The sequence below is a fragment of the Vulpes vulpes genome, chromosome X (assembly GCF_048418805.1).
Source record: "Vulpes vulpes isolate BD-2025 chromosome X, VulVul3, whole genome shotgun sequence".
NCBI lineage: Eukaryota > Metazoa > Chordata > Mammalia > Carnivora > Canidae > Vulpes > Vulpes vulpes.
The window spans coordinates 40113388-40135607 of NC_132796.1; the positions used below are offsets into that span (position 1 = coordinate 40113388).

The 22220-nt window shown below is 50.5% G+C and overlaps 1 protein-coding gene across 1 annotated transcript in view; it reads left to right on the forward strand.

The window, feature by feature from the left end:
• Positions 1-6058: 6058 nt before the first annotated feature.
• CHST7 (carbohydrate sulfotransferase 7) overlaps positions 6059-22220 on the forward strand; it is a 29031-nt gene continuing 12869 nt past the window's right edge. The window contains exon 1 of the mRNA XM_025982489.2: positions 6059-7733. Within this exon, the coding sequence (XP_025838274.2) occupies positions 6240-7700 (1461 nt within the window). The 5' untranslated portion in view covers positions 6059-6239 and the 3' untranslated portion in view covers positions 7701-7733. The remainder of the gene's footprint in view (positions 7734-22220) is intronic.

Sequence of the window (22220 nt, forward strand, 5' to 3'; positions counted from 1 at the left end):
CACTGGGAGACTCATTTGGTTAAAGCTGGCCTCCTCTCTTAAGCTGGACAGGTCATGAGAGCAGGGATAGGGACTGTGCTTCTCCCCATATATCTCCTCAGCCTCACACAACCTCAGCAGGTGATTGCATTTAATGCATATTTTTGAATAAATATCAAGATATGAAAAAAATGCAAAGGGAAGGTCCAGCCACTTTTGAGGAAGTTTGTTCTCCAGACCCAGGGTTTTAAAAGCATTAAAGATGTGACTTTAACACATCTATTCATAATGTTTGAATCCTCATGAAAAAGAGAAAAAGTACCAGAATAAATGAATCAAAAGGAATATTTTTTTGCATTTGCCCAGCCCAAATCCTCATTTTTTTTTCCTCAGCTGAGCCTGCAGATTCTGCTTTCCCCAGTTCCATCCATCCCTTCCTTTCCTACTGCTATCCACTTCCAGTTTTCCTCTCCTTCTGTCCCAGTAGGTCTTTCTGCCTCAACCCCCATCCACCAGATCACAGCAAGATGGTTTTTGGAAAGTCTTTGCTGCTAATATTACTTACTCCCTCAATAAAAATAGTCAGTAGTTTGCTTTCAAAGACCAAAGATTTTTAAAAAGTGCTTCCTCCCATCAGTCAGGCAGACAACAGATACCTGTTGAGCATCTACTATGTGCTCGACACCATCCTAAGCTCTTGCATTCAAAACTCCTAATGAGTCAGTCTACAAGCCTTCATGATTGTCTTTAAGACCAGGTGGAACCAGGATGGATTCCAAGCAGAGGAGTGACATGACTGAAATAAACCACTGATTCAAAATCAGTGTCAGGCAGGGGCCCTTGGGTGGCTCAGTTGACCAAGTTGACTCTTGATTTCAGGTCAAGTCATGATCTCAGGATGGTGAGATGGAGCCCCGCATGGGCTCCAAGCTCAGCGCGGCAATTCTTTCTGCCCTTCCCCCCAGAACTCTCTCTCTCTCTCTCTCTCTCTCTCTCTCTCTCTCAAATTAACAAATAAATCTTTAAAAAAAATCAAAATCAGAGGACAGCAGAGTGGAAACAGAGATAGGCTAAGCAGTTTTTAGAGATAGGACAGAGGATGATCACCTGGGCTAGGGTGGTAGTATTGGCAAGGGAGAAAAATGAATGCATTAAGGGAACATGATGAGATAAAACCAACCTGACTTGGCAATGGGTTGGGTTGAGGGAAGGGGGCTGAGGGAGGGGGAGGTGCCAAAACCAACACCTACATTTCTGATTGCATCATGGGAGAGATGATTCCCCCATTCACACATTAACACTGAAATGACCTTGAGGCCACCAAGAAGGAATGTCAGGCAGGCAACTGGATTTCTTTTTTTTTTTTTATTTTTTTGATTTTAAAAGATTTTATTTATTTATTCATGAGAGACTTGGGAAGAGAGGCAGAGACATAGGCAGAGGGAGATGAAAGCTCCCTGTGGGGAGCCTAATGTGGGACTTAATCCTGGAACTCCGGGATCATGCCCTGAGCCAAAGGCAGACACTCAACCACTGAGCCACCCAGGCATCCCAGCAAGTGGATTTCTAGGTCCAGAGCTCCAAGGAGAGGTCTGGGCAGGAAATGTCTATCCATCTTATACAATTTAATTCTTACAATAACGCTGCAATAACGCTCCTAGTAGGATCACTGTTTTACAGAGCCTGGTCTCCCAAACACTTTGCTTTGCTCTGAAGGCACAGCTGTGAAATGGGAGGAGAGTGGGGCCAGTATGATGTCCTAGAAATTGAAAGGAGTCAGTGTGGAGGCGGGAGCTGTCAGGTGTCAGATGCTATTGGCAGGTCAAAGAAGATGAGATGTGAGGATGTCCTCTGGGTTCAATAACATGGAAGCCATTGATTAGCTTAGAAAGGGCTGTTTGTACAGCAGCACCGGGCAGGAATCTAGACTGGAGCCCGCTGAGGAATGAGGAGGAGGTGACAGCAGGGGGAGAGCAAGTATAAACAACTCCAGCAAGGAGCTGGGCTGTGAGGCTTGGGCGGAGGAAGCCGCGGTGCCAGGACAAAGGAGCATCGAAAGGCCCGGCAGAGGGGTGCAAGTCCAGGCTGGAACCCAGCCAGGCTCGGCACTTGAGCTCTACACTTCGGCCTGGGGCTGCGCCCGAAGGAAGGCGTACTTCTTTTAAGGCCATTTTTGAAATTTGTGTGCCTAGAGCAGGCACCTTCTGATTCTCATTAAAGTGTGTGTCAGCAGTGCTTGTACTGCAAGAGGGTGTGAACTGATGGGATTTTTTTTTAAGAGATACATTTAACTATGTTTATTTTTTATTTTATTATTATTATTTTATTTTTTATTTATGATAGTCACACAGAGAGAGAGAGAGGCAGAGACACAGGCAGAGGGAGAAGCAGGCTCCATGCACCGGGAGCCCGATGTGGGATTCGATCCCGGGTCTCCAGGATCGCGCCCTGGGCCAAAGGCAGGCGCCAAACCGCTGCGCGACCCACGCATCCCCCCATTTAACTATGTTTAATTCGCCCATTGATGAGAATACTCCAGTTGAGAGTATGTGGCTGAATTAACAGGAAAGAGGAGTGGTGACTGATAGCAGGTGCTGAGACATACTCTATTGTACCAGAGAGAAAGCGGCAGCAGGTCCACTCGATTAGGTGTGATAGAAATCACTTTACAGGGGCGCCTGGGTGGCTCAGGTCATGATCCGGATCCTGGGATCGGGGCATCCTGCTCAGCAGGGAGTCTGTCTCTCCCTTTGCCCCTCCCCCTGCTCCTGTTCTCCCTTTCTCAAATAAATAAATAATATCTTTAAAAAAAAAAGAAATCAGCTTACAGAAAACAACTTTTTTCTTTAATTGAAGTATAGTTGCACAATGTTAGTTTCAGGTGTATGACACAGTGATTGACAACGCTTACATTACCCTCTGCTCCCCACAAGGGTAGCTGCCATCTGCCACCATACAATGCTACCACAGTACCATTTGATTCCCGGGGCTGTGCCTTTCATCCCCATGACTGATTCATTCTGTAACTGGAAGCCTGGACCTCTCTGAAAACAACTTTATTTCTGATTGAGCTTTTTGCTGGGCTGGCAGTTTGCCTTGGTAATTCCTAGGGTTTCTCTACAAATAGGGGTGTGCCACAGATCTGGGATCTTAGGATCATTGGGTTTTGGTCCACACAGCACCTGAGCCACTCCTTGAGATCTGCTCTTCCCTGAACCATTGCCACGAGGAAGAGCTCAGATAGACCCCAAGCCTAGTATCTTACAATATGCACATCTATTATTTCTCACAATTCTGTGGGTCAGCTAGGTGGGTCTTCTGGGTCAACTCGACTGGGGTTGGAGAATGGAGCGTCCTCCTACTCAAAGTGTGGTCCTCAGAGCAGCAGCACCCAGGAGCCTATTAGGGATGTAGGTTCTCTGGCCCCACACCAGGCCTAATGGACCTGTTTCCCCATTTTCACAAGATCCCCGGATGGTTTATGGATGCCTTAAAGTTTAGGAAACACCTGTCTGGGCTATCCTCTCTCATCTGTCTGGCAGTTGGCAGGCTGTTTGGTCTAGGCGCCTCAGCTAGCACAGCCTATTCTCCAAGCCACGTGGCTAGCCCAGGCTTCTTCAACTGGTGATCTCAGGGTTCCCAAGAGCAGCTGGGGGGGCTCTTCCCCATGGTGAAAACATTTTTCAAGCCCCTGCTTGTGTCATGTTTATTACTGTCCCATTGGCCAACGCAAGTCACAAGGCCATCCCAGAGTCCGTGTGAGTAGGCACTGCCAAAGGGTGAGGAGAGAGAAGGGGAAAATTTTGTGGTTATTTAAAAAACCGACCACACCCTCTGCGACTGGAGTTTTGGCTTTTGGAAAGAAACACCAGCGACTTTTTTGCATTCTGCTCAGCCACATTCCTCCCTTCAGGTGAGCGGAGAGCCATCTACTTGTTTAAAAGAGGAGAGGAAGGAAAAAAGTAAAAACACAGGGAAGGAGAAAAAGTGACAGCTTCATATTGGAAAATAATATCCCTGCCACAAGGGAAAAGATGGGTACAGAGGTAAGTGGATGTATGGCTCGGATAGCGGAAAGTGAGAGCTTGCCTAACAGTTTCATTTTCTCTATGAAGTAGGAGGTAAGTTCATCTGCTGAAACCAGGGAGGGGGGTGCAGAGGGGGTATCAGAAGTCTGAGGAGAGCAGAGCAGGTCTGAAATAGTCATAATAGAACCTGAAACTGGGAGTTGACATGGAAAGTGTAGGACTTTAGGGACCATTTGAGGTTGATGATTTTAACTCCATCTGTCCTGTGGAGGACCTACAACTGTGTTTGCAGGTACAGAGAGAGCCCAAAGCAGGGTTTAACAGGGGGATGTTGCTAAATGAGTAAATGAAAAGACAGAGAGTTTAGATTATTGGCAGAAGTGTTATTAAAATAACGGTCTGGGGTCTCTTAGCCAAATAGAAAAAAATGGGAATAAAGTGGAGGTACCAATCAATGAGGATGGAGGGTAGAGAAGATTTGAACAAATGGCCGAAAGGCCAGGACTTGTGGACAGATGGAAGGATGCTTCAGCTAGCGATTTCAGATGTGGAGTGGTTTCTCTGATTAAAAGGCCAGAGATTGGGCACCTGGGTGGCTCAGTCCATTAAGCATCTGCTTTCAGCTCAGGTCATGATCCCAGGGTCTGAGATCAAGCCCCGCACCCAGCTCCCTGCTCAGTGGGGAGTCTGCTTCTCCCTCTGCCTCCCCCCCCCCCACTGGTGCTCATGCTCTCTCCCTCTCCCCACCCCTGCAAAAATAAATAAATCTTTTAAAAAAGGTTAGAGATCTTTGTGGAGATGTTCCCACTTTTCCAAAGTGAACACCTTCCCCTGGTGGAGATGAGTAGATTTGCTTTCTATCTTCCATTAACCTTACAACACCTTCCTCCAAGGAGGTGTTCATTATCCTACTGAAATAGAGCAAAAATGATCCCTTTTAGTTCTCTTTTGGATTTAGGGAACTTTAGGCTCACTCTGCCTCTTGGACTTCCTGTCACTTTTTCATCCATCATTCATTGCATAGTCCTGCTTATGGGTCCTTTTAAACACTGAACCCCCGAGGAAGTCCACATCCTATCGTTCTAGCTCCGTCAATGTCTTTTGCTCAGGTGTCAGAACAGGCTAGATTACGCGGTGGTCACAAATGACACCCAAATCTCACAACGACAGGAGGTACAGAGATGCTAAAGATTATCTGCATTTTACAAGTGAGTAAACCGATCTTCACAGGGTCTAGAAATGTGCTTAGCCCTCAGCGGTCAAGCCCTTAAGGAATACACCATTTAAAAGTTCACCGGATGCCTGGGTGGCTCAGCGGTTGAGCATCTGCCCTTGGCTCAGACTCAGATCCCGGGGTCTTGGGATCGAGTCCCACATCAGGCCCCTCGCAGGAAGCCTGCTTCTCCCTCTGCCTATGTCTCTGCCTCTCTCTGTGTGTCTCTCACGAGTTAATAAATTCAAAATAAGTTGACAAAGGCTACACCTTAACGATTAATTGCGCTGCGCGAAGGAGTTAGCGTCTCCAATTCCTCCCGCCCACCGCGCAATGTGCAATCGAGTATCTTTATCCCAGGGAAGAAGTTGTCGCATCCAGACCTCTGTAACACCCACCGTGGGGCTGACGGGGGCGCTGGATGTGGATAGCGACCAGGAGCCCCGCTCTCGACAGTACAGAGGCGCGTCTGCCAAGAGCAGAGCTGACCAGGCAGGGGACATAAAACAGGGGAGGCGGCGGAGTTCTCCGGGTGGGGTCCAAGTCCGGTCACTGGGTACATTCTGTACACACGAGCCCCTCCCTGCCCTGAAGTCAATCCATGAAGATTTGACTGCACTATGGAGCGGCTGGGGAAAGGTGGGGTCTGGCTCGGTGCGCCCCAACCATCATCCGCACCCCGCCGCAACCCCGCCCAGATCTGGCAGGGCCGTGGGCGATCCCGGGCGGGTAAAGACGCGGGGAGGAGCGGCGAGCTCGAAGGCGGGGCCGGCGGCCGCCAAAGCAGCCAATAGGCGGCTACCCAGCGGCGGGGCCGAGAGAGAGGGCAGGGGCGCCGCCACCAGCACCACCGTCTCCTAAGTTCTCCGTTGTGGATGCACGGGCCCGGTCGCTCCGCTCCCCATCCCCCGGCGCAGTGGGGCCCGAGGAGGCCGGAGGAGCGGGCTCGGACGGGATTTCGGAGGAAGGGGAGAGGACGGGCGCCCCACCCGCTCGGAGGGTGGGGGGCTCGGTGAACCATGAAGAGCCGGCGGCGGCGGCGCCGGGAGTATTGCAAGTTTGCGCTGCTGTTGGTGCTGTACACGCTGGTGCTGCTGCTCATCCCCTCCGTACTGGACGGCGGCCGCGACGGCGACAAGGGCGCCGGGCACTGCCCGGGCGTGCAGCGCAGCCTGGGAGTGTGGAGCTTGGAGGCTGCGGCGGCGGGAGAGCGAGAGCAGGGCGGGGAGGCGCGGCCGGCTGCGGAGGGGGGCGCGGGCCAATCCCCCGGGGCCCCGGGTAACCTCAGCGGCGCCGTTGGGGAGGCGCTGTCCCGCGAGAAGCAGCACATTTATGTGCATGCCACCTGGCGCACCGGCTCGTCGTTCCTGGGCGAGCTCTTTAACCAGCACCCGGACGTTTTCTACTTGTACGAGCCCATGTGGCACCTATGGCAAGCGCTGTATCCGGGCGACGCTGAGAGCCTGCAGGGCGCGCTGCGCGACATGTTGCGCTCGCTCTTCCGCTGCGACTTCTCGGTGCTGCGGCTGTACGCGCCACCGGGGGACCCCGCCGCGCGCGCCCCGGGCGCAGCCAATCTCACCACGGCCGCGCTCTTTCGTTGGCGGACCAACAAGGTCATCTGCTCGCCGCCGCTGTGCCCCGGCGCACCCCGTGCCCGCGCTGAGGTCGGCCTCGTAGAAGATGCAGCCTGCGAGCGCAGCTGCCCGCCCGTGGCTCTACGCGCCCTGGAGGCCGAGTGCCGCAAGTATCCGGTGGTGGTCATTAAGGACGTGCGCCTCCTGGACCTGGGCGTGCTGGTGCCTCTGTTGCGTGACCCCGGCCTCAACCTGAAGGTGGTGCAACTTTTCCGCGACCCACGGGCCGTGCACAACTCACGCCTCAAGTCCCGGCAGGGGCTGCTGCGCGAGAGCATCCAAGTGCTGCGCACCCGCCAGCGAGGCGACCGCTTCCACCGCGTGCTGCTGGCGCACGGCGTGGGCGCTCGGCCCGGGGCCCAGGCCCGCGCCCTGCCCGCCGCCCCGCGCGCCGACTTCTTCCTGACCGGCGCGCTCGAGGTGATCTGCGAAGCCTGGCTGCGCGACCTGCTGTTTGCGCGCGGCGCGCCCTCCTGGCTGCGGCGCCGCTACCTGAGGCTGCGCTACGAGGACCTGGTGCGGCAGCCGCGCACCCAGCTGCGCCGCCTGCTGCGCTTCTCCGGGCTGCGCGCGCTCGCCGCGCTCGACGCCTTCGCGCTCAACATGACGCGGGGCGCGGCCTATGGCGCCGACCGACCCTTCCACCTGTCGGCGCGCGACGCCCGCGAGGCGGTGCACGCCTGGCGCGAGCGCCTGAGCCGAGAGCAGGTGCGCCAGGTGGAGGCGGCCTGCGCTCCAGCCATGCGTCTGCTGGCCTACCCTCGCAGCGGAGAGGAGGGCGACCTGGAGCCGCCGGCGAATGAGGAGAAGCCGCCTGAGGCCGAGGTGGACGGCGCCACGTAGCCCCCCCGCACCGCGCCCCCGGGACGGATCCGGGTAAGGTGGCCCCGGGCGGGACGGGGGCATGGAAGGGTTTTGGGGGAGCTCAGACCAGCCTGCAGGGGGAAGTGTGTGTGGGGGGTGGATGCCGTCCCAGATCTCACCCCGTCTGAATAGGTCCGAGCGGGTGGGAAAGCGCCGCTAGAATTTGGAAGAGAGTCATCGGGATCTCCAGCTTAGCCAGCTGCCCCCTCCCCAGGGGAGGGCCCCGAGAGGGGTTAAGTTTGCCTGGGGCGGCACCCAGGTGTCCGCACTCCCAGGTCCCTCGGTGAAGTAGGCGTTAAGGTCTGTCACCCGTTGGGATTGGGGCAAGGAGAGGGAGAGAGAAGAGGGGTGGAGAGGAGGGAAGAGGTCTGAGGAGAGTAGAGAAGGTTTGAAACAGCTATAATGGAACTTGACATGAAAGATAACTGATTTCCGGGACCATTTCGAAGCTGATCGACTTTATCTTGACACCGATCTGTTCCTGTGGGGAAACTTTGCAGCAGTGTTTGCAGGCACGGGGAAAGCCCGAAGCAGGGTTTGGTGCAAAGTTAGCGACTCTCCTCCCTACCCGTAATCTGTTCCCTACTTCTCTGCCCCCGTCTCTCTAGAGCGCCGCTCCGGGTCTCTCCTAAGTGACCAGGCATACTGGTGTAGACAGGCCTCTCGTACAACAGTTTTTGCACGTGTGTGTGTGTCTCCTGCTGTGGTATCGCTGCAGAGTGGACTTGGCTTTCCCTTGGCTCATGGAGCATCTCCCTGTCCCCCCCCCCCGCCCCTCACCCCCTTGCGCGGCTGGCGTTTGCAGGATATTTGACCATATCCCATCCACATCAGATCACAAAAGCTGCCTAATCAGCTTCCTCCATCCAGTGCCATCCAGTGCAGACTTTAGGGCTGGGCTTTCTGCACTCAGCCCCAATCCCTTTGAGAGATGGAACCTTACAGGGGCAGTAAGTAGCAGCCTCGGCTGTGCAAAGACCTCCTCCTTCCCCAATTTTTTGTGTTCTGTCTCTTTTATAGAGCGTGCATCCTAAGATGCTAAGGTGGCGGCATGTGACCCCGGCATGTGGTCAGTGTCTGGCCGCGCTGTTGTTGGGCTGAGGGAGGAGTTTGTTCTGCATGACGGTGACCTTAGCAGTCTAGTTAGTGGTATGGGAACGCATTAACCCAAACTATTTGACTTGGAAGGGGGCAGCCTTCTGCACTGCGCTGCCAGAGGAGGAGGAAAAGCTCGGCTGGGTGGGCGGAAGTGACTTAAGTTTCCATTCATTATTTTTTAGTGTAATTCGGTATTCCCCTGGGATGAAGCTCAGAGGACAAAGTTGAAGTTGTTAATGAAGATGGATTTTTGTTGTTTAATAGACCAGGGTTGCTGAGTGCTTTCGGAAGCTGACTGCTTTTTCTCCCAGTAATCAAGTATTGAATGGTTTTCTTGGCCAGTTTGGGTAATTGCTAGGAAGTCTGTGTTCTTTCCTGATTTCCAGAGCAAAGGAAGGTAAAGGCACAGGGTGACTGTCACATCTTAACAAAAACATCCTTTCATCTGCTAATCCTGTTTTTGCAGATGTAAGTAACATAATGGCCCCTCACCCTCCCTCCCAGGCTTGAGGAAAAGCCTCTCAGGGCGAATTGGGCAGCGTTTTTCTGGCGTTAAGAACTGCACATCTCCCAGAAACCTTTATTGTTTTCATTTTTACCAACATTTATTGAGCTCTGACGGGAGCAAGGTAAGAAAGAGGATAGAGAGGAGGAGAGAGGGTATAATCTGCATCTCTAGGAAGTTAGAATCTGTGTGGGTGACAGTGACTATGGGGCAAGACACTGATGCCGCTGCTCGGAAGGCCACTGAGGCTTCCTTTGCAGGGCTGCAGGGACTTCTCGGAGCAAGCTCTAGGCTCTTCAAATACTTTAGTGACCAAGCCCTTCTTCCCACACTTCTGCTGGAATTATTAGGCACTTACCATGTCACCACCAACCAGTGGATTTGTTAAAATGTGGGTGTTCCCGATTCCTGGAAAGATGACGTTATTGACCCACTGATGACCTTCCAAAAAATCTGTCTCCCCTGGGGAAGGGGTTGGATCCTCTTGTGCCATGCATGGAGTTAGGCATTGTACATGTGTCATTACTTTCACCCATTATCAGTTTTACAGATGAGGAATCCAGGACTCAGAGGATTCAAGTAACCTGCCCAAAGTCACTTGGACTGGGGAGGGGGGAGCAGCATTGGTGTTAGACTCCCCACCGCCGCCCCCCCAGCTCAGAATTTCCCCTTACCTGGCCCCCCTTAAGGTCCCCTGGCAGCACCTTTAGCACCTCAGCTAGGCTAAGACGATAGGCTGGGGTGGGGTGGGAAACACCCTTAGCTTTATTTATTTATTTGTTTGTTTGTTTGAAAGATTTTATTATTTATTTATTCATGAGAGACAGAGAGAGAGAGAGAGAGAGAGAGAGAGAGAGAGAGGCAGAGACACAGGCAGAGGGAGAAGCAGGTTCCATGCAGGGAGCCCGACGGGACTCGATCCCGGGACTCCAGGATCACACCGTGGGCTGAAGGCGGCACCAAACCGCTGAGCCACCCGGGCTACCCCACACTTAGCTTTATTATTAATAGGCTCTAGCAAACTGAACAAATCAATAAAATATCCCCGAGCTGCCTACAGCACCTCTACAGGAAAAGCGGGTGACTCTACAGCCGATCTCCCTCCCCCCCCTGCAAACCCGGGCCTCATCGCAAACCCCTGTTAACTGCACGGTGGAAAGTTTGCTCCGTGGTGAGTCACAGATACGCCAGGTGGAGTTGTCGCACAAAGGAAATTTTATTTGCGTCGAATAAGGAGATCACGGGGGAGTAACTTCCAAAGCCTTGAGTCCCCGAGCAAGGGTGAACGGGTTCCTTTTAGTTAGTTAGGTTAGGATGAATCTTTAGATAGGGGAGCCTTGTCATCACCTGCAGCGGCAGGCAGGAGGCCGCGCATGCGCCTGAAGGAAATCCGCGGGTCCCTGCTTTGTATGTTACGTGAAGGTGGCTTGAGCTTCTCCTTGGGCGGAGGTTTGAGTGTTACAATGAAGTAGAGGTAATGGGCGGCGGTTCCCGACCCCTCCTTCCAGACATCCCTCGTGGTCCATCGGCGGCGCAGGTGCGAGCGGAGTGGGGGATGGGGGGCGCGCGCGTGTGTTTGTGTGTGTGTGTGTGTGCGCGCGCGCGCGTGTGCTCAAAATGGCCAGGGCGGCCTGGGCTGGCTGGAGGTCTTGCCAGGGCAGTCGCTATGGTTCGCCTGAGTTAGAGAGAAGCTGGAGAGAAGAGCTTAAAGAAAAATGTAGGACAGGTCAGTGAGCACAGGCAGGTGGCAGTTAAGGTCAGGCCTTGGGGGTCTAGCTGGTGGTACCCCTAGCTCAGCAGCGAAGGGGAGAGGGCTACACACTCATTAACCTGGGCAACTTCTGGAAGGTCCATAGCTGACAGCCAGGATTTGGCAGGGAGGGAGTCAGGACACTGTTTTGCAGGGCTGCGTGGGGACCACAGCACCCTGAACCAAGTCATCAAGGACTCAGGCCCTTTCTATCCCTTCCACCCTCTTGGCTTTCAGTCACCAGCTTCTCCGGCTGTCACAAGATAGTAGCCCCAGCAAGGAGCATCACTTCCTCACAACTACGCAGGGTTGTTAAGAGGCAGGAAGGAAGGAAGCTAGCTGGCGAGTAAGGAAGGGGTGGAGGAGTTCCCTCGTGTGTCTCTCCTTCCATCTGGTAATAAAACCTTCCCAGAACCAACTCCCCCACCACAGTCGACATCCTTGTATTTCTCACTGGCTAGCACTTGGTCACGTGGCCCTCACTGGCCCAGTAAGTGGCAACAGGGAAAACGGGCTTGTCCTGATTGGCTTAGATCCCTGGTTCTCAGCCATAATGTCAGTACCTGAGTTCCATCCCCAGGGATTCTGACTTCATTGATCTGGGGTGGGGCCCAGGCATTGGGGTATTCTGAAAGCACCCTGGGTGATGGAGCTGGACAGCCAAAGTTGAGAACCGTGGCCTGGACCGGTCCTGGTTCATCGTCTGGGTGGGGCTGTTGCCACTGGAACAAGATCCGGATGGGGGCTGGAGGGCCATGGAAATTTATGTCAAGGAACTTGGAGCCATGAGGCTCCAAGCAGCTGGAGGGCGTTCATATGGAAAGGGAAAAACGTCTTCAGGGATTCACAGCTCCATTTATCACCCTCTCACATTCCTTTAAATGCTTTGTTATCCCTAGCTTCTTAGAACCTAATAATCCATCATTGTACACACCATCCACTACTATTCCAAACAGTTAAATGTGCTGTCCTGTCCCTTTCAGCATGTCTCCCCTTGACCTCTGTCCTGAGGAGGCCCCAAGATTTCATTCTGGTAGGTATTTAAGACACCTTGGTCTTTGTTCTTGACAAGATAAATGAATCATTTGAACGAATCTAGGGAAGGAGGTAAGTGCACTGTAAACTAATAATCCAACGTTCAGAAAGCTTTCTCTAAGGAAGCCATCCGAGCAGAAAAAGAAATGACCAGCTACCACCAAATCCCCAAGTATTCTCAAAGTCATTCTATCTTAATCAGGATACTAAGCCCCAGCTTATGTATAAATGTCACCTGAAGGAGATCTCTTGCTTAAATAGGCATTCATTAAACATTGTCCCCCCCCCCCCCATAGAATTTCTCATTCAACAAAATCCATTTAAATTCCCTATCAGGAGTTCCGGGTGGCTCAGTCGGTTAAGCACCTGCCTTCAGCTCAGGTCATGATCCTGGGGTCCTGAGATTGAGCCCCGAATAGGGCTCCCTGCTCAGCGGGGGGTCTGCTTCTCCTTCTCCCTCTGCCTCTCGCCCTGCTCATGCTCTCTTTCTCTCTTAAATAAATAAATAAATAAATAAATAAATAAAATCTTAAAAAAAAAAAAAAACAAAAACTTCCAATCCTAAATCCAATCTGGTGCTGTATTCAAGCCAGAGGGCTGGAAATTAGGATGGGGTGTGTGTATGGGGGTGGGGTACACATAGATACCTGAGTGGCAGAGCCACATAATGAGATAGAGCAGATTTTTTAAAAACACATCCATATTAAAATCCTTATTATTCCCTTATGAGGTTAGTGCTGCCTTTGATCAAGACATTCTTGGAGCTCCCCTGTGGGGCTGTCTTCCCAGGTAGGACCCCCTCAGTTGATGGTGGATTTGGTGTTTAGGGAAAAATCAAGACTCCTCAAGTCTGGTGAGTGAGGCAGGGGAGGAGGCTGGCCCTACCAAAGTGGAGGCATGGCCACACAGTAGTTACAGAGTCATTCCTTAGTGCATATGGAATTGATTTTTATGTGAGGGTTCAGGAACCCAGGCTTTTAGGGCTTGGCTCTCCTGGTTGCTTCTTGATTGACCTTGGGCAAGTCCCTAAAACTTTTTGGCTTTAGTGTTCTTGCCAGTAGGAACGAAGGTTAAGAGGATTTCCAGGGTTTCTCGAGCTAAGGGAAGGTGATGTTTATTGCATGCCTGTTTTGTGCACTGTGTTACTTGCTTCATGTGTGTTGTGTGGAGTTAGTCCTCATCTCAGCTTTATGAGGTACATATAGCATCCCTGTTTTGGGATGGCAAAACAGACCCAGAGAAGTTGGGTAACTGTCCAGAATAACACAGCCAGAGGATTGAAATCAGGTGCTCTCTATTTTGAAACTGACACCCAAAACTTTTTTTAGAGATAATACAAGCACATGGTGGAAAAAGAGATTAACAGTTACAGAGGGATATAAAATAACCTCCAGTCTTAACTTTCTAGAAGCAACCACATGCATTTCCTAGAAGAAATACATTTCTTGTGATATTTGTCTAGAAACACTTTCTGCAAATTCAAACATATTTTGCCCTTCTGGGTGTAGCTATAAATCTTTTAGATTTTAATTACTTAAAATTTTTAATTGAGGGGCACCTGGGTGGCTCAGTTGGTTAAGCATGTGCCTTCGGCTCAGGTCATGATCCCAGGATCCTGGGATTGTGTCCAACATCTGGCTCCCTGCTCAGCGGGGAGTCTGCTTCTCCCACTCCCTCTGCCTGCCGCTTGCACTGCTTGTGCACTCTCTCTCTGTCAAATAAATAAATAAAAATCTTATTTTTTTTAACTGAGATATAATTAACACATAACATTGTATTAGTTTCAGGTGTACAGCATAGTGATTCCATACTTGTGTATATGGTGAAATGATCACAGTCTAGTTAACATCCATCACCACTTGTAGTTACCTGCTTTTCCTTTCAATGAGAACCTTAAAGATCTACTCTCTTACCAACCTTGAAATATGCCATACAGTATTATTACCTACGGTCACTGTGTTGTACACTACATCTCCGTGAATTGTTTATTTTATACCTAGAAGTTTGTACCTTTTGACCCCCTTCACCCATTTCGCCCAGCCCCTGCCACTTGGCTCTGGCAACTACCAGCCTGTTCTCTCCATGAGTTTGATTTTTAGGTTCCACATGTAACGAAGACCATACAGTATTTGTCTTTTTCTGGCTTATTTTATGAGCATAGTGTCCTCCAGGTCCATCCATACTCTCACAAGTGACAAGATTCCCTTTTGGTTTATGGCTGAATGATACTCCATCCATTCAGCCTTTGATGGACACTTAGGTGGATGCCATGCGTGTCTTGGCTATTGTAAATAATGCTGCAGTGAACATGGGGGTGCAGATATTGTTTTGAGTTAGTGTTTTTGTTTCCTTTGGGTAAATACCCAGAAGTGGAGTTCCTGGATCACATGGCAGTTCTATTTTTAATTTTTAGAGGAACCTCTGCTCAGTTTTCCATGGTGGCTGCACCAGTTTACATTCCCACCATTTGTGGGCAGTAGTGGTGCTTGGCCATAATGGATTTCTGTTGCCACCTACTCAAGTCCAGAAACATGATAGCTACGATGAGATTATAAAAAACGTGGCTTTGAAGAAGATGGTGAAGGGAATTCACAAGTTCCAGATTCTGAATCCCTCTTTTGAACAAGTACTCAAACTGGGTCAGGTGCCGGAGAGCTCACACCCGGGGAACGTGTTTGCTGTTTCCGTCCCATCCCCATGGGCTCCTGCCACCAGCCCAGGGCGGGTAGCACCTGTGTCTGAAGAGTCTCCATACGGACTGCATTTAATAACTATAAGGGCATATGTTTCTTTCCGTAAACTATTTAGCTAGATTTTTGGGAACTTTTTCAGTGTCTATGTGCTCATTAAAGAGGGGAGGGGAGGTTGCTTTTCATTCTAAATTTTTTTTTAAATGTTGACTTTTCCTAGACTAAAATTGTATATGCTTTTTGGTAATTTGAAAGTGAGAATACTGGCTGCTGACTGTTGCCATCATGTTCTTACAAAATCATTTTCCATTTTTCTGTGGAATGTTCCAGCAGCTAGCAGTGTCTAAAGTACTGCTAAGTTCATGCATTTATCCTTTAGAGGATCAGTAGTAGGAAAGACTTATGGACTTAAGCAAGAAACCTAATGCTAGCTCACTGTACTAAATCTGTACCTATTCATATTAAACTTAATGATGAATTATTTAGCTTTTGTTTAGGGGTTTTTCTGGTGAACTCTTATGAATAACCTTTTTTCCCAAGATTTTATTTATTTATTCATGAAAGAGAGAGAGAGAGAATGTGTGTGTCAGAGACCCAGGCAGAGGGAGAAGCAGGCTCCATGCAGGAACCCCAATGTGGGACTCGATCCTGGGACCCCGGGATCATGCCCTGAGCCAAAGGCAGATGTTCAACTGCTGAGCCACCCAGGCATCCCACGAATAACTTTTTCTAAGGCACTGTTCCCTTGCCTTTTTTATGTTTCAGAAGCGTGGACTTGATGCCTCTGCTTCCACTAAATCCAGTTGTGACAAAATCTTATTTATGAGGTATGATCTGAAGGTTACAGAAATAGGTGAGCCCGGGTGGCTCAGTCAGTTAGGCATTTGCCTCTTGATTTTGGCTCAGGTCATGATCTCAATCTCGGGTTGTGAGATCGAGCCCCCTGTCCAGCTCTGTGCTCAGTGGGGAGTCTGCTTGAGATTCTCCCTCTCCCCCCTCTCTCCTTTCCCTCTCCCTTCTGAAAAGTATAAATGAAATAAAATGTAAATGGTTTAAAACAAATAAAGATTACAGAAATAAAATAATGAAACGTAGGAAAACACTATAGGAGTATGTAACATTTCACTAGTTTCTAGTCCCAGCATTTCATTGCTACATTTTTTTTATTATTATTTATGATAGTCACAGAGAGAGAGAGAGGCAGAGACATAGGCAGAGGGAGAAGCAGGCTCCATGCACTGGGAGCCCGATGTGGGATTCGATCCCGGGTCTCCAGGATCGTGCCCTGGGCCAAAGGCAGGCGCCAAACCGCTGCGCCACCCAGGGATCCCTCATTGCTACATTTTTAATGGTGTCATGTGCATACACGCAAGTAGATCTCTTAGAAAAACATCTCCAGCAGGGTGGTCTTATGTAGCAAAGGGTGTACACGTTTTGCATTTTGAGAGGTAGAGTTCTTCAAAGTTGGCCCCAGTATTCACTCCCAACCAGCTGTTTCTGGGAGTGTCCTGTTTGCCAGACTTTCACCAATGTGCATTTTACTGATTTTTTTTTCATTTTGGCTGGTGTGGTGGCTGGAAAAATGCTTCCTCCCCAAACCCCGGCTTTCTCTGACTCCGCGGGGCATCTCAGAGGGTGAATGATTGCCTACACCTTGGTGTCATGGTGACCAGACGAAATCGCCTGCTTAAGCCCTCCTGCAGGCCACTTGTATTTGGCAGGCGTCATTCCTGTGATCCTTTTGAAGGACCGGATACACTTTGAAATAAAAATGCTTTTCTTTTTATAAAACTGCGCTGATGGGTGAGGGCAGGCTTAGCGAGCTCCGTGTTAGGATGGCCTTCTGGTCCCGGGGCAGGGGGTAGTGCCTGTTGACTTGACACTAGCGCTGGGGAGATTTGGCTGATTTTAAATAAAGCTTAACCCTTCTGACATTTTCTCTGTGCTCCTGAGAGCCCCCTTTGTAGTCTGGGGCAGGGGGGCGGTGGGTGTAGGGCAGGAGCGCCCGTTTGCAGTTGCCGAGACAGGATTCAGAGGGTTTTCAAAGAGGGTTTTTTTAGCCTGGGTAAAGATTTTCTTCCCATGAATACAAATGTAGTATAAATAGTCCGAGTGATGCTTTTAAAAAATATTTATAAGTAGCTGGCTTAAAATTCCTCAGTCTGCCTTTTCTCAGGCCGCCCTCCGCATGAACAGCCCAGAAACTCCAAAAGCTAAACCGGTCTCGCCTTTCTGGGCCTGCTGTTCCAGTTGAATGAGGCGACTTAGAAGCGAACCTCTCTTCGGGAGGTCTCTGGGCTCCTCATCTTCTTACCCCGCGGTGGAACTGAAGGAGTTGGCTCCATTCAAAGAAACCTTTCTGCCTAAGTGCAGTAGACAATTAAGAACAGTAAGGACCAAGAAATAGCCCTGGCCCAAGTTCAAGAACGCAGGGAAGTGGCGAGCCGTTTGGGAGCTGAACAGGAAGCAGTTTCAATTGGAGAGAAGTCGCAGAGCTCAGTGATGTCTTCATGAGAGTTGGAACCCTTCAGCCTTGCACCCCCCCACTCCCCCCACAGCCTGCAGGCACCTCGCCAGCGTCCGGGTGTGACATCTGCAGCTGGCCCTGTTCGTGTGCAAGACCATCATGCTGGATGCAGGGGAGAAATTGGAGCATTGACCCATAGCGGATATTTGTCAGTTCAGGGGTTAAGAGGAGGTAAAGGATGGCCACCACGGTTGACGTCAAGGATGGCCATCAAGGATGACCTTGTTCAGAGTGAGCAGACTGCCCTTCCCCTGAAAGTCAGTGTGAGTGGCTGGGAGCTTTGCCGTAGAGCGACATTCTGGAAACAGGCATTGAGGCAGATGTGTTTTTGCACATGGAATGGAAGTGTTTGTGCATGGAATGGAAGCCCTTTCTGTTCAGTCTCCCGGGCTGGTGTTAAAAGGAAGGCACGGGGCGAGCCGTGAGGATGCAGGGCAGCCCCTGGGCCCTGGTGGCAAGATGTCTCAAATCTAGCCTGAGACACAAACGTCTAGAGGGCCAGCTTGGAGAGATTAATATTGTGTGATTAGTGTCATTTGGTCAGGGTAACCAGCAGGGGCTGGAGGCAGAGAAGCCAGCCTAATTGAAAGTCAGAAATAGAAGGTGCCAGAAACATTTGTGAGGTATGGAGAGCAGGTAGGGGTTCAAGACCGTGAGTTCTTCTGTGTGAAGATGAGGCACTGAGGGAAGTTAGGAGCAGCTGCCAGCGCGAACTTGGGAGGCTAAGGGAAGCAGTTCTGATATAACAGATCAGGTAAGCAGTGGGGAAAAGGCCCCAGAGCTTTTGAGGTCACTCTCCCCATGCTTGAGACCAGACTTGATGGGAAAGGACTCGTCACTGCTTCAGAGAGATTATGGGAATATTAAGCCAAAAAGACTAAAATCAAGATAGTGTTTTATTTATTTTTTTAAAGACTTTATGTATTTATTCGTGAGAGACACACAGAGAGAGAGGCAGAGACATAAGCAGAGGGAGACGCAGGCTTCCTGCGGGGAGCCCGATGTGAGACTCAATCCCAGGACCCTGGAATCACATCCTGAGCCAAAGGCCAGCGCTCAACCACTGAGCCACCCAGGTGCCCTGCAAGATAGTGTTTTAAAAATAGGACTTCCTTTCAAATAGCCTAGAGCTGGCATATGTTGAATATACGGATTTTAGAAGCCATAAAAGCAGATACTGTTCCTTGCTCTAATAAAGGGCATCACCAGCACAGATATAATAAAGTAATACAGTTTTCAGGTTCTACAAACAATAAAAACGGTTACCCTTTTGTTGCCTTTCTGGGTATTCTGCACACACACACACACACACACACCTTCCCCAGCTAGGGATGGCAAAAGGGACTGTTTTGCAAAGAGGAGATTGTGGGCTGAAAATAAACACACATGAACACACCCTCCCAAACAACAAAATTCCCACCATTATTGAATGCCTTTTAAATTTATTTTGTTTTATTTTTATTTCTCAACAGAGGGAAAGAAATAGTTTTGAGCTCAGGAAAAACTCATGTCATGCTCCTAAATATGGCAATCTCTGGCAGTCCTACGGGCCCAGGGGAAGGCTGATTTACCTGCTCCGACATCCTGTGCCAACATGAACCTGCTCTTGGCCTTTGTGCCATTTTCCTTTGAAGATTTATTATTTGAGAGAGAGAGAGAGAAAGAGAGAGAGAGAATATGAATGTGTGGGAGAGGGGGTGTGCAGAGGGAGAGGGAGAGAGAATCTCAAGTAGACTCCATGCTGAGCACGGAACCCGCTGTGGGCCTCGATCTCATGGCCCGGAGATCATGACCTGAGCTGAAACCAAGAGTTGGGTGCTCAAGTGACTGAGCTACCCAGGCACTGCCATGGGGCCATTTTATACCCATCAACCATGGACAGGGCTAGATGAGGCGTAGGGCAGACAGTGCCTTGATGTACAGGAAGAGATACTTGGAGTGTGGGCACAGACTCTGTATTCTGACTAGCCATCCTAACCTGTGAACCCTAAAGTTGACCAGGGGCCACTCCTGTGGGGGCCCAGCGGCTGCCCGAATGACAGATCCAAGCTCCACCACTTCCCAGCCCCGTGCCCTTGCTAACCTGTGACACCCCCACTTGGTGGATGACAAACATTTGCAGGTGGGCGATCAAACACATATTGTAAGATACTGACTCAGTTCCTTTACTTCAGTCGGAATGACTTTACTCACAAAAGCAATTATGTATGCCGATTGAAATTATTCCTCGGAGCAGCTCAATGAAAGGAAAAAACAAAAGCCAACTAGGCCGAGTCAGCTGTTTCCAAGTTTTATAAATACTGGTTTGGAGCATATTCATTTTGTTTGCAAGTGAGCTCAGAAACTTGGGACTTTTTCCGCTGGGGGTGGGCATGATAAAGCTAGAAGCCGGTTATTATTTTTATCCTGTTCTGTTGAGGAAATATGATGGCCATTAAATTTTGGCTCTAGTTGACTCTGGGACTTGACCAATGTCTCGCATGTGTTGGTTTTCCTTGGAATTCTGAAGCAGAGAAGTGAGTCCTTTTCTCCTCCTGTGAGCAGCGAGGGGGTAGGGGGCAGCTTAGCTGCACATGGGTTGCCCAGATGCCAGCAAGTGGCTTCTCCCCTGGTGTCTCCCCCTATTCCCCAGGCCAAGAGTTTTGTCTGTTTGTGAGGTTGTGTTTTTGTTATTTTTAATTAAAACTCATTCTCTGTACTCACCGGAAGTGAGAGTTGTTTCAAGTATTAAGTATGACTGTTGCAGGGGCACCTGGGTGGCTCAGCGGTTGAGGTCTGCCTTTGGCTCAGGTCGGGATCCCGGTGTCCTGGGATCGAGTCCTGCATCCGGCTCCCCGCGGGGAGCCTGCTTCTCCCTCTGCCTATGTCTCTGCCTCTCTCTCTAGGTCTCTCATGAATAAATAAAATCTTTAAAAAAAAAGCAAGTAGGGGATCCCCGGGTGGGTCAGCGGTTTAGCGCCTGCCTTCAGCCCAGGGCGTGATGCAATTCTGGAGTCCCGGATCCGGTTCCACGGCGGGCTCCCTGCAGGGGGGGCCTGCTTCTCCTTCTGCCTGTGTCTCTGCCTCTCTCTCTCTCTATGTCTATCATGAATAAATAATAAAATCTTAAAAAAAAAAAAAGAAGGTATGACTGATGCAAATATACTGGCCCCCGCCCTGCTACTTAATTTTTCACATTGAAAGTCTGGAAATAATTTCTAACACTGATGCTATTGAAGTCCATCTCTAGGCTGTTTGGGGGGTGCGGTTGTGTGAGCAAACGAAATGTTTCCTATTACACTTCAGAGTCCCAGTGAGGGGATGCTTGCCCTTTGACATTTCTGGGATTTCAAGTATCATTTTCACATTCTCCCCAAGCAGCTCCCTTAAAGAAAACACACACACACACACACACACACACACACACACACACACACCACTAACTTAATGGCCCTTTTGCCGTAAACACTGCCAGTCATTTCCGTTTTCCTTAGCACCGCCGGCTCACCGATTGGAGGTGAAAACAGCAAGGTTAGAGCTTAGTCGGGGCCGGCGGGGATCGAGGATCGAAGGTGGTGGCGTCCTGCCCCGAGGCCGGCCGGGCCGGGCGGTCGGGAGAAGCCCCCGCGAGCAGCGAGCGGCCGAGCAGCCGCGGAGGAGGCTGACGCCGCGCTCTGCCCGTCCGTCCTGGAGTGGCCCCGGAGGAAGGCTGTCACAATGGGCTGGCAAGGACGTCGCCCTTGATAATGGGTCCTGCTGAATGCCCGGAAATCTCCGCCCCGCACCCCACCCCGCCGCCAGCCCAGCACCTACCAAGTCAGCCCGGGGCCTCACCTGGGCCAAGTGCGTGGGGGCGGGGGGCGGGTGTCATCCTGGTCGGCGGAGGAAAACTTGGCAGAAGGGCGGTTAAAAAAAATCTACAAGCGCCAAAACAAAAACAAAAACAAAACTGCAAGTGCGAAGGAAGGAGCGAAGGGAGACGTCCGTGCCCGGCTGCTGCTCTGGGGGGGCCGCGGCCGGTACCTGCCTCCCCGCCGAGGGCGCAGCGCCGCCTCTGCTCCGCAGACTTGAATTTATTTATTTCTATTGAATTCAGCTTGCCAACATCTAGTGTAACAGCCAGGGCGCAACACGAGGCGGACCCTCCTTAACGCGGAATTTTTTAAAAAGATTTTATTTATTTACAAGAGAGAGGCAGAGGGAGAATCCGACTCCACGCAGGGAGCCCGATGTGGGACTCGATCCCCGGTCCCCAGGATCACGCCCTGAGCTGAAGGCGGCACTAAACCGCTGGGCCACCGGGCTGTCCCCGGCTGGTCATTTAAATACCAGGAGAAGTGTAGCCAAGGAGGCAAAATACACTCAAGTCTTTGGTGTATGACTTTGAATCTTTATTTTTTTGTATTTAAATTCAATTGCCTTTGAATCTCTTTTTTTAAGATTTTACTTATTTATCCATGACAGACACACAGAGAGAGGCAGAGGGAGAAGCAGGCTCCACACAGGTAGCCCCATGTGGGACTCCATCCCAGGACCCCGGGATCTCCCCCTGAGCCGAAGGCAGACACTCAACCGCTGAGCCACCCAGGTGTCCCAGACTTTCAAACTTTAAGGAAATGATCAGTTTGTTGTATGGATAAAAAAGCTGTGGTCAATTATACAATGGAAAATTACTCAGCCATTAGATGCGACGAATACCCACCATTTGCTTTCACGTGGATGGAACTGGAGGATATGATGCTGAGTGAAATGAGTCAATCGGAGAAGGACAAACATTATATGGTCTCATTCATTTGGGGAATATAAATAATAGTGAAAGGGAATAAAGGGGAAAGGAGAAGAAATGGGTAGGAAATATCAGAAAGGGAGACAGAACATGAGAGACTCCTAACTCTGGGAAACGAACTAGGGGTGG